The 12,813-nt window shown below is 44.6% G+C and overlaps 1 protein-coding gene across 1 annotated transcript in view; it reads left to right on the top strand.

Moving 5' to 3' along the window:
- Positions 1-12,813, top strand: part of LOC308622409 (uncharacterized protein) — a 36,432-nt gene that overhangs the window by 8,662 nt on the left and 14,957 nt on the right. Inside the window, exons 2-3 of the mRNA XM_081243841.1 lie at positions 2,679-2,713; positions 6,219-6,320. Of these exons, the coding sequence (XP_081099967.1) occupies positions 2,679-2,713; positions 6,219-6,320 (137 nt within the window). The remainder of the gene's footprint in view (positions 1-2,678; positions 2,714-6,218; positions 6,321-12,813) is intronic.

The raw sequence follows: 12,813 nt of genomic DNA, 5'->3' as shown, positions 1-12,813 counted from the left end.
ATTACACGAGCATAGACATACCCATTGTCTTTGCTAGGAGCCATACATGCCCTTCCCATAATATGAAGAGAGTGTCAGACCGGAAGGGACCGCCTCTCCTGGAGCGGGTCTGACCAAGAGGGGCACCCCCTTAGTCCAAAGAGGCTGCAGTGTGGGAGGTGAGCCAGGCAGGAGAGGCAACCAGACTGGAGAGGCTGCTGGAAGAAGTCAGGTCCCGGGATGCTCAGAGCACAGAACACAGGGGCTTTTGTACTAGGGAAGGTCCTGCAGGGTCCTGCTTGGCTTCGATCACCCCTTTTCTTTGATACTCCTCAGTCCTGAAAGGGAAGAAGGGTGGGACAACAAAGGGAATAAAGTTTCGGATAGAGATTAGTGATAAACTTAGTAAGGGAACTCGGTTTTAGGGGGACTCGGTTTCAACAAGGGGATCAGCCTGTGGCAGGAGGAAGCCCCCCAAGTAAGACAGAGCGGTTAGAGGAGAGAGAGAACAAAGGAAACATGATGTCAGACAAGGTTGCGGGGATGAGCCGGCCTCGTGGGGCCCAGCATGACTGCCCCTTGGGAGCAAGAATCCACTAAAATGGTGAGAACCAGTGTGCATGGTAGGACTGCAGAAGAGCGGCCCAAACCAAGAGCTAGCTAGAGATTGGACCTTCCAGGGGTTGTAAGGGATGGGCTGCAGGAAGTGGGCAGGACAGAGGGGTCAAGGTCACTCCCACGTTTCTGGCTGGGTGGACAGCAGTACCAGTCACTGAATGGGAATGGGAGGCCCTGGAAGAGAACTGGCCTGTTTCATTTCTGTTTTTTGTTTTTAGGAGGGAGAGGTTTGAAAGGACTCAAAAGTTCAGTTTTGGAGATATTAAATTTAAGTTTGGAAACGTCTTTGAGATGGGCAAGAGGGATGTCTGGGAAGAATATGACTAAAAGAGGAGAGATCTTGGCTAGAGATGTAACTATGAGACATCTGTGCTCACGCACAGATATCGAAGGCATAGGCGTGGATGTGTAAGAAAGCACAAGGCTCAGAGCACAGAGCTGAAACGTGGTGCAGGGGACTTGTCAGCAGCTCAGAGCTCTGACAACGATGGGTCCACCTTTTGCAGAAATAAGGAGAATGAGTTTTGAGAAACTGCTCCAGCAAATGTGCCAGCCTGAGTGGTCACCAAGAAGAAAATTCTAGTGAGTGCCGAGCAGGAGCTAATTTATGCAATGAGGATGTGCAGAGGAAGCACAAGGTGTCAAAACAGAAATGAGATTCTGGCAAAAGCTAGATACCTGCACAGACATCCCCAGGAACCAACAGGCAGAAGGTGCTTTGGTGGCCGCTGAGCTAAACCTTACCCAGAAAAGTGGGTTTGAGTATTTTGTCAGTTTTTTTCTTTGCATACCGTGAAATTACTGAGTGCAGCACGCACTGACTGTATGGTGGGAAGTATCAATATCTCCTCTTCGGAGGAGTGCCACAGGCTGACAGCGTAAGTGCCCAGGGAAGATGATGCTGACACCACAGGAGCACGCAGAACCAAGGAAGGACCCAATAACTGATTGTATCATCAGCTGATAGACCATTAAAAAGAATTGCTAATGATGGATCATGGCATGATTTCTTTTTCTTTTTTTTTAATTAATTTTTTTTGGAGTATAGTTGCTTTACAACGTTATGTTAGTTTCTTGCTGATCACTGCATGATTTCTGGCTTATAACTCGAGTCCAAAAACTTTTGTGGCATTGCTGTAAAAAAACCCTTCCTTTCTCTTGTACTTATCTATGTGGAAGTTTCTCAGCACCAGCACCTATAACAATAAAAAAAGGAACTGATCTGATGTTAATGTATCTTATTCCAGTAGAGAGATAAATAAACTGATTGGGAGAGAAAAACAACCTCATTCACCTCATTAAGAGATGCATTTCCAATAAAAATTTACTTTTTTATGTTTAACAATTATTTACCAAAATTAGCAACCCATATATATTGCTTTAATCACATACATGTTACTAATAATGACAATGATAACCCTAACCAGAAGAAACTTTTCAGTACTTAAAGACTTCTGATCATAGGATGTAAACTTTCCTTAAATTTTAATTTATATTTATGTTGCTGAGAAACCTGATAGGAATAATTCATAAAAGACTTCCAAACATAGCATGTATTATATTAGGATAAAATTAGATGTGGGAAGTGGTTGGAAAGACAAGTTTAGGAAGAAAAAGGAACAGTTAAAGAAGAACTTACATATTTTTATTTTATTTATTTATTTATTTATTTTTCTTTTCTAAATCCCAAGCTCCTAATTTATCCCTCACCCTTTTCCCCTCTGATAACCATAAGTTTGTTGTCTATGTCAATGAGTCTGTTTCTGTTTTGTAAATAAGTTCATTTGTATCATTTTTTTACATTCCACATTTAAGTGATATCATGTGATATTTGTCTTTCTCTGACTTACTTCACTTAGTATGATAATGTCTAGGTCCATCCATGTTGCTGCAAATGGCATCATTTCATTCTTTTTAATGGCTGACTAGTATTCCATTGTATATATGTACCACATCTTCTTTATCCATTCATCTGTTGGTGGACATTTAGGTTGCTTCTATGTCTTGGCTATTGTGAATAGTCCTGCTATGAACATTGGGGTGCATGTATCTTTTCGAATTAGAGTTTTCTTCTTTTCTAGATATTTGCCCAGGAGTGGGATTGCTGGATTATATGGTAAGCCTATTTTTAGTTTTTTAAGGAACCCCTATAATGTTCCCCACAGTGGCTGCACCAATTTACATTCCCACCAACGGTGTAGGAAGGTTCCCTTTTCTCCACATGCTCTCCAGCATTTATTATTTGTAGACATTTTGGTGATGGTCATTCTGACTGGTGTGAGGTGATACTTCAATGTAGTTTTGATTTGCATTTCTCTAATAATTAGCAATGTTGAGCATATTTTCATGTGCCTGTTGGCCATCTGGAGGTCTTCTTTAGAGAAAAGTCTATTTAGGTCTTATGTCCATTGGGTAGTTTGCATTTCTTGATGTTGAGCTGTATGAGCTGTTTGTATATTTTGAAAATAAAGCCCTTGTCTGTTGCATCATTTGTAAGTATTTTCTCCCATTCCATTGGTTGTCTTTTTGTTTTGTTTATGGTTTCCTTTGCTGTGCAAAAGCTTGTAAGTTTGATTAGGTCCCACTTACTTATTTTTGCTTTTATTTCTTTTGTCCTGGGAAACTGATGATTTATGTCAGAGAATGTTTTGTCTATGCTCTCTTCTATGAGTTTTATGGTGTCATGTCTTATATTTAAGTCTTTAAGCTATTTTGATTTTATTTTTGAGTATGGTGTGAGGGAGTGTTCTAACTTCGTTGATTTACATGCTGCTGTCCAGCTTTCCCATTGCCACTTACTGAAGACACTGTCTTTTCTCCGTTGTATATTCTTGCCTCCTTTGTCGAAGATTAATTGACCAAAGATGTGTGTTTATGTATTTTTAAGTGGTGGGTATCAAATTGCTATGGCATTTAGATATCACTGCATGTATAGCCAAGAGTCACATAAGTCTTATTTTAAAATATGTTAATAGCTGCACTAAATTTGGAGTTTCATCCTTTTAAACTTGTGATGGAAAATTTTAGGTGGAAGATTGAAAATTGTGAGGGGTAACTTTGAAGACAGCACCTTGCCACATTCTGGAATCATCCCGAGTTTAGGGCTCTCTCTGTGGTGAGATTCAGAATTTGAGTCTGTCATCAAGCAAGAACTAAAAGTGCCATGTTCTGAAAGCCACACCCTCCCTGGTGTATTTTCTGGGATCATCTCTGTAAATCATGAGCCAAGTGGGATTCAGTTCACCTGTTCGTACTGGACCATCACATCCTATCTCCACCTTGGCTCCCCTCGCCTCAAAAGCAGGAAAAGATTTCACTCCTCTACCCAAGCTCGGAATCAATCAGGAGGGCAAAAAAGCAGGACAGAATAGTACCCTACACACCTCACCAAGCGGGTTGCTTGATGATCGTTCATTAATTTGCCACAGGTTTATTGAGTACCTACTATGTGCAGACGTGATACTCAGTGATCTACTGTTAGGCTGCCATCCACTAGTAGAATCTGCCCTCTACTTCTCTTTTAAAAAGCTTAAAGAAGCACTTAAATAAAAGAGGAACCCAGCAATAACTAACCACCATAGGTTTTCACCAAAAAAAAAAAAAAACACAATTAACATGATCCATGAACACTTAAAAAGATGTTCAACCCCTCTAGTAATTAAACACAAATTAACCACAATGAGAAATCATTTGCCTGCTATTAGACTGACATAGGTTGATAATATCCAAGGTTGACAAGGGTGAGGGGACTGGGAAATACACTTCGACATAATTTGTTGGTGAAGACATAAATTGGTACAAAAATTTGAGCGAAAATGAAGAATATTAAGCTTTTTTAAAGTTCATACCTTTTGATTTGTTGATTTCCCATTGAAGACTGCCGTCGTGACCCTGGCCCAGCCTGCTGCTGGGGTTGTCAGGACCTTTGTAAGACTTTGATTATATGTCCCCAACCACTCCCACTTTTTTTTTTTTTTTTTTGTAATACGCGGGCCTCTCACTGCTGTGGCCTCTCCCGTCGCGGAGCACAGGCTCAGCGGCCATGGCTCACGGGCCCAGCCGCTCCGCGGCATGTGGGATCTTCCCGGACCGGGGCACGAACCCGTGTCCCCTGCATCGGCAGGCGGACTCCCAACCACTGCGCCACCAGGGAAGCCCCCACTCCCACTTTTGAAGAACAGCCTCTTGGGGCCCTGCTCCCAGCACACTTTTCAGCGCCGAGAATGGGGAGGGGAGTGGACTGGTGCCCGGCTCAGCCACCCGGGGATGCAGGGGCTCAGGCTGCACTTCTCTCTCTATCCCTGCCCTTTTTCCCCACCACACACACACACACACACACACACACGCACACGCACACGCACACAGGGAAGGATAGTAAGAGCACTGGGCTTGAACATGACACCCGGGTGGCTTACCCCATAGGCCTCCTTTTCCTTCCTGGCCATAGGAGATTAGATCGGATGACCTCTCTGAGTTCCCCGTCCAATTAGATTGGATGTTCCTCTCTGAGTTTAACCCTACTTCTGCCCTCAAGGAATTTATAATGTAGTAGAGGGAGCAGGAGATACATCTTAATTCATGCAAACATTTATTGAATGCTGCTAGGCAATAAAGTTTAAAATATATATAATTTTTAATTTTATTTTTTTGGCCACGCTGTGTGGCTTGCATGATCTCAGTTCCTCGACCAGGGATTGAACCGGGGCCCCCGGCAGTGAAAGCCTGGAATCCTAACCACTAGGCCACCAAGGAACTCTAAAATATATAATTTTAAAACATCATTTTTTCATAGAGAAAAATAACACAATAACTAAATACAATATTAGGAATGGAAGTAAATATTTAGAATGAGAAAAGTATGTTACAAATTTTTTTAAGTTGAAAACTACCACAAACATTATAAAATCCAGAAAAATTAAATAGAATTATTAATTATCTGCTACACCTTTATAACATTTTTTCCTTATAATTTCTGGCTACAAGTTCTTTGGTGAACTCTTTAACTGACAATAATCTTGTCAGAGAAATTAAAAAGATGGTCTTCCCTCCACCATGGTGGATAAAAAGTTAGTGATTTAGTAATTTAGAAAAGTTTCCTTCACCTTCTGTGCCAGTTGTCAATTTATTGCTTCTCAGCTCCCAATATCTCTTCGTCGTTCTATAATTAATTAAGCTGGACCCTGGAAATATTTGTTTGCCAGATGCTATGTGTTAAGCTTCGCCAGCAGAGGGCGCTGGAGGGACACTGGAGGAGAAAGGGTTTTCTCTTCCTGGTTCAGGTGCGTTGCTGGTGGCCATCTCCTGTAGCACAGGGGGATCCGCCAGCATCTGGCTCCTGCAAGACACAGGGTTTCCAGCAGCACGTGCGGCTTCCGCAGCACTTAGCTCCAATGATTCCCAGCAGCCAGTAGCTCCCTTGGCACCCCCGGGGCAGCTTCACGGGGGGTTGTGGCCCGTAAGGCACTGTCCTGTGAACAGATTCCCCTGGCATTTTCTCCCGTGGCTTTGGGGCAGGTTCTAAAGCATGACACCTCCCCGTGGATGGTCCCTCTGGCACCACAGGAGCAGATTTCCAGCAAGTTCTGTCAACCTGGTACCTCAGTGACTTCTCTGCCTTGCAGGGAGCCAAGCCCTCTCCGAGAAGTTCTGGATCTCAGCCCTGCAGAGGGACCGCTTCTCACCCGGGTGATGGCCACTCCCTGTATCTGCTGTGCCTGCGTTCTGTAAGTAAGCATCTTTACTCCTTTCTAGCCAATCCTTTAGTACTCTGATCCCCTGTTAATGTTAATTCTTTAAAAAAAATTTTTTTTATTGAAATTGATGTACAGTATTATATGTTACAGGTGTACAGTATAGTGAGTCACAGGTTTTAAAGGTTATGCTCCATTTATAGTTATTATAAAATATTGGCTATATTCCCTGTGTTCTACAATATATCCTTACAGCTTATTTTATACCTAACAGTTTGTACCTCTTAATCCCCTACCCCTGCGTTGCCCCTCCCCCTTCCCTCTCCCCACTGGTAACCACTAGTTTGTTCTCTATATCTGTGAGTCTGTTTCTTTTTGGTTATATTCACTAGTGTGTTGTATTTTTTAGATTCCACATACAGTGATATCATACAGTATTTGTCTTTCTCTGTCTGACTTATTTCACTTAGCATAATGCCCTCCAAGTCCACCCATGTTGCTGCAAACGGCATTACTTCATTCTTTCTTATTGCTGACTAGTATTCCCTTGTATATATATACACCACATTTTCTTTATCCATTCATCTGTTGATGGACACTTAGGTTGCTTCCATATCTTGGCAACCGTAAATAATGCTGCTATGAACATTGGGGTGCATGTATCTTTTCAAATTCGTTTTTTGTTTTTTTGGATATATACTCAGGAGTGGAATTTGGGGGTCATATGTAGTTCTATTTTTAGTGTTTTGAGAAACCGCCATACTGTTTTCCACAGTGGCTGCACCAATGTACATTCTGCCAATAGTGTATGTGGGTTCCCTTTTCTCCACACCCTCGCCAACATTTGTTATTTGTGTTGTTTTTGATGACAGCCATTCTGACAGGTGTAAGGTGATATCTCATTGTGGTTTGCATTTCCCTGATAATTAGCGATGTTGAGCATCTTTTCATGTGCCTGTTGGCCATCGGCATGTCCTCTTTGGAGAAATGTCTAAAGTCTTCTGCCCATTTTTTAAATCAGGTTGTTTGTTTTTTCCATGTTGAGTTGTACGAGCTGTGTTTATATCTTGGATATTAACCCCTTATCCGTTACATCATTTGGAAATATTTTCTCCCATTCAGTAGGTTGTCTTTTTTTAAAAATAGTTATCAGTGTTTTTTTTTAAGGTTAACAAAGCCGTTTTATATATTTTTAAATATTTCTTTATATTCTTTATTTTTTTGCTGCATCAGGTCTTAGTTGTGGCACGTGGGGTCTTCATTGAGGCACGCGGGATCTTTGGTTGCATTGCGAGCTCTTCGTTGTGACGCATGGGCTTCTCTCTGGTTGTGGTGTGTGGCTCCAGGGCACGTGGTCTCTGTAGTTTGCGGCATGCAGGCTTAGTTGCCCCACGGCATGTGGGATCTTGGTTCCCCAACCAGGGATCAAACCCACGTCCCCTGCATTAGAAGGCGGATTCTTTACCACTGGACAACCCAGGGAAGTTCCCCAATAGGTTGTCTTTTCATTTTGTTGATTGTTTCATTTGCTTTTGCTATGCAAGAGCTTTTTAGTTTAATTAAGTCCCATTTGTTTATTTTTGCTTTTATTTCCTTTGCTTTAGGAGACAGATCCAAAAAAAATATTGATTATGTCAAAGAATGTTCTGCCTATGTTTTCTTCTAGGAGTTTTATGGTTTCTGGTCTTACATTTAGGTCTTTAATCCATTTTGAGATTATTTTTGCATACAGTGTTAAAGTTAATTCTTTATCTTTAACTTTCTTGTTCAAGTTGCTGTGAGGTTTCTATCTCCTGACTGGACCCTGACTCATAACATCTTTACAACCCATTGTTGGTAAATTTTAAGGATTATTTTTGCATTTAAGGAAATCTCTATCAAATTTCACATATGCGTTGTAAGGTTTCAGGGCATTTTGAGTTATCTTGCTCAGTGACTAATCTTAAAAACCCTTTGAATTAATGATGTTTATTAACCAGAGTGTCATGGATGGCGTCCCTGAAGTGGCAGTCTATGAGTTTTATTTTGTCATTGTCAATGTCAGCATTTCATGTCAAATTAACAAAGAAGTTACATTCTTTTCCAATGTGTTCATGCGATTCATTAACTGGGTTATCAAACAATCCCAAAATCTATTCATTTTTCTATTGAAAATTTATATTTTCCCCTGAATCAATTACTGCTTTTTATGTGACCTGAAAGTTGTTATAATTTGCTTCTCAATATCAGAATAATTTGTATTGAATTTCTTTTTCATCTTCACTGCTTTTGTAGAGTCTGCTGATTTTAAGTTGAATTTAAAGATGCCAAAAGAAGGTATCCTATAACCGCAATCTAGAGTCTATAATTTCTCACTCATTTTATTAAAATGTTCCGAAACAGTTTTTGAAATTGCAGTTAAAAGACGGTATCCCAGTTTTCTCAGACATACCATTCCCATCGATAAAAGGGGGGAAATGTACACTGTACTTAATTTATACTCTGCCCAAGGGGCGAGCAGAGGGCACATCCCAACAACACCTGTTACAGACAAGTCAGAATTTACAGTCTTCTCTGGGCTGCAGAGCTGAACCTCCCTCCTTTGGACTCAGTAATCCCTCCCCCACCCCAGCATCTGAAGTTCTTCATCTCTTTTAATATATTTGTATTCATGTGTCTACAGAGACCCTTTTATCAGGCAAAAATCACCTCCCTCACCCCAAGCAGAAAATGCCAGGCACCTCACCCTTTCAGCCTCCCTGGCAACTACAGGGCAGGCACATATAAAAGTTTCCACCAATCAGCCACATCCCTCCCACACCTCAGATGGGAAGCTAGTGACTAAACGAGGTCGGTCTATACAGACTCTTTTAGCCCCGGTACAGCTACATCCAGTGTCCAGAGGCAGCGGCAGTAGCAGCTCTAGCTGCCTGGAGCAGTAGAGTATGGGGGAGGTAACACCGGGGGACTCATGAGGTGAGATCATAAGACGCCATGGACCTCACTGTGCTCCCCGGGACGCTCCTTCCCGGGACCCAGCTGCCATGCCGTGAGGAAGCCCAAGCCAGCTCATGTACAGCGACCACACCAAGAGGCTTGTGTAGGAGCTGTGGCTGACAGCCGGTCTCAACTGTCAGACCTGCAGTGAGCGAGGAAGCCTCCACAGGATTCCAGCCCCAGCTGTCAAATCGCCCTAGCCTTCCAGTCTTCCCAGCTGAGATCCTGGACACGGTGGAGCAGAGACTACGTTCCTCTCTTTGCCTCTTCTGGGTTCCCAACCCGCAGAACCAGGTGCATAAAAAAAAAACCCATCATTTTTGACACTCAGTTTTGGGGAGGTTGGTTTTGCAACAAGCAGACAGAAGTGGACGGCAGAGCTATGGGCAGGGTAAAGGCAACGAGCTGCCCCAAGAAGGGCCCTACCTGGACAGCAACCACACCCAGGCCTGACCTAGGCAGTCGTGTTAGCAGAGCCCATGAAGCTGGAGGTGGGCGAGGGGCCGCCCGAAGGGGCAGTCGTCCTGAGGCACCAGAACACCCAGCCTCCTCGGTCCACCCCTGAGCACCTGGAGGCACAGCCCCGAGACCCAGCCTGACAGGAAGGGTGGAGAATGAGTCTGAGGGCGCAGTGGTGTTACAAGGGGAACACTCTGCGGGGCTGGAAGTTGAGAAGTGTGGACATGGGATTTCCCTGGTGGTGCAGTGGTTCAGAATCTGCCTGCCAATGCAGGGGACCACGGGTTCGAGCCCTGGTCTGGGAAGATCCCACATGCCGCAGAGCAACTAAGCCCATGTGCCACAACTACTAAGCCCACGAGCCACAACTACTGAAGCCCGCGTGCCTAGAGCCCGTGCTCTGCAACAAGAGAAGCCACTGCAGTGAGAAGCCCGCTCACCACAACGAAGAGTAGCCCCCGCTTGCCGCAACTAGAGAAAGCCCGCGTGCAGCAACGAAGACCCAACGCAGCCAAAATAAATAAATAATTAAATTTATTAAAAAACGAAGAAGTGTGGACATGTATAATCTCCCATGAGTGACCAAGATGTGGGGTGGTAAGCGCTTCCATGAGGTGGGATTTTACCAGCCAGTGAGGAGCTGCACATTACAGACAATCCTTGGGTGCGGCCGAGTGCAGCAACAAGCACTTCCTGCAGCTTATTTGTCTCAGAGCCCCTGTACAAGCAGCGCCGTAGATCCCGCTGAGCCGAGGCCTTTCTGGCTGCCCCGAGGCCTTCCTGGCTGCCCTGATGACAGCGCCCATATATCTCGGAGGGAGGTGCACGGAATACTAAAAACTTTAAATGCTGCAATCAGGACTCTGAAAGTAATGTTGCTGGAATTATTGAGGAAAATTTACAAGTGAAATAACCTAGAAAGGCTGCAAATGCAAATGACATTAAATTAGCAGGGATTCAGGGAGCACAAGAATGACTCGTCCTTCCTGGAAAAAGAAAGTGGTTAGAGATCAAATCACAAGCCAGGAAGGACAGGGGACACCACCCCCAAACCCCACATTCCTGACACGGTGTCCTTGGACCCCAGCCCTTAAGGAGCTGACCCCAACCTCAGAGGGTAAGTACCACCAAACCTTGCTTACCGGCAACCTTGACGCAAACCTGAGCACCTGGGTCATTTCTGAACTGAACCCGTGTTTCATCTGGCTCTGGTTCCCTGTGAGGGCTGGCTGCTCGGGACCCTCTCACAGGGGCCATCCTGAGGACCCTGACCTGGGGAATACGGCGGCGACACGCAGAGCAGAGGGATGCTATGTTGGTACACGTGCAGAGTGGACGTAACTGCCCTTAGTACTTACATCCTCAACGTGAGCTTAAAATGCAGATCCTCACGTCAAATTTTGCCAACAGCAACCCCTCTGCTCTGGCCCACTGTCCCCTCCTTCCCCAGCGGGACACCCCATGATGCACCCAGGGCTGAGCAGCTGAGTGCAGGTGACCTTCAGATGAAAGGCTGCCTCTCCCGATGTGAGCACCTGAGCACAGGCAGGGAGGAAAGAGCCCAGGGCGGGGGGTCCAGAGATGGGGTTCTAAACTCAGCTCTGTGTCTAATGAACAGTGTGACCTTGGGCAAATCCCGTGCCCCATCTGGCCTCTGCTCAGTGTCTGGGTGGCTCTAAGATCCGTCCTGATGCTGAGACTCTGACTCGGTGGGGAGAGGAGGGAGGCTCGTGGAGAGTCCTCCCAAGGTGACTTACATGAGCAGAGCCCACTGCCCTTCCGTTCCAAGAGGAACCTCTACCTGCTTGGCGGCCTCAGCTGCCCGGGTCCTCTCTGGTGTGACTGGACTTGGGTTGAACGCAGCGAGGCCATTGTTTTCTCCGTGGAAAATCTCGGATAAGGAGCAGGGCTCCACTACAGCCAGATCAGACTGGCCTCCATGATAGGGTCCCACCTCCCCTTCCCTTGATATCCCAGCCAGCCTGGCCTCCTGACCCCAGCGCACAGTCACCTGTGCATGCACACACACACACCCTGCCGGTTCAGTACAAGTTCAGTGTTTCCCTGATGTGGAACATCTAGCTCTCCTCTCTGTCCACCCATCCCGTATAATCTAGCTCAAGTTTTACCTCCTCTGCGAAGCCCTCCTGGATACATCTTCATGCAGCCAAACAGCATCAATTCTCCCCCATTTCAGCCGTAGCACTTAGTGCCCAAACTGTAGACTAAGGTCTAGATAATTTCTATGCAATATTTAAATGCAGCTTCAAACATACAAGCCAAGAAATGTCACCAGCACATGCCTTGCGTGGTCTTTTTTCATTCATCACATTGAATACTTCCAAGGACTTTTCTTTTTTTTTTTTTTTGGCTGCGTTGGGTCTTTGTTGCTGCGCACAGGCTTTCTCTAGTTGCGGTGAGCGGGGTCGCTGAGGTGCCCGGGCTTCTCATTGCAGAGGCTTCTCTTGTTGTGGAGCACGGGCTCTAGGCACGTGGGCTTTAGTAGTTGTGGCACTTGGGCTTCAGTAGTTGTGGCACGTGGGCTCTAGAGCGCAGGCTCCGTACTCAGTAGTTGTGGCACATGGGCGTAGTTGCTCCGCGGCATGTGGGATCTTCCCGGACCACAGCTCGAACCTGTGTCCCCTGCATTGGCAGGCAGATTCTTAACCACTGCACCACCAGGGAAGCCCCTTCCAAGGACTTTTCATCTGCAGACTTAACGATGCTCAGTTTGGGGAAATGTTCATGTATTTTTACAAATTAACTTCTTTCCTATATTTTTTGTTCCCTGTTTCCAAAACTGCAATTTGGATATTCTGGATTTATCTTCTAATTTTATTTTCTCTCCTAAATTCCCAGAAGCAAAGGTCATGAAATACATATTGAAAGAGTACCCTAAATGCCCCATACAATGTAAAGTTAGACTCCCTCAAAAGCACATCATCATGAATTTTCAGGATACTAAAGATAAAGAGAAAACTCTAAAAGTTTCCAAAAAGAAAAAGAATAGATTTGATAGGAAAGATCATGGATCAGAATGGCCTCAGACTTTTTTTTTTTAATGTATTTATTTATTTATTTTGGGCTGCTT

This window comes from Mesoplodon bidens (assembly GCF_964165515.1).
Source record: "Mesoplodon bidens genome assembly, chromosome: 9".
In the NCBI taxonomy this organism is placed as follows: domain Eukaryota; kingdom Metazoa; phylum Chordata; class Mammalia; order Artiodactyla; family Ziphiidae; genus Mesoplodon; species Mesoplodon bidens.
This window is presented reverse-complemented; position numbering and strand designations above follow the sequence as displayed.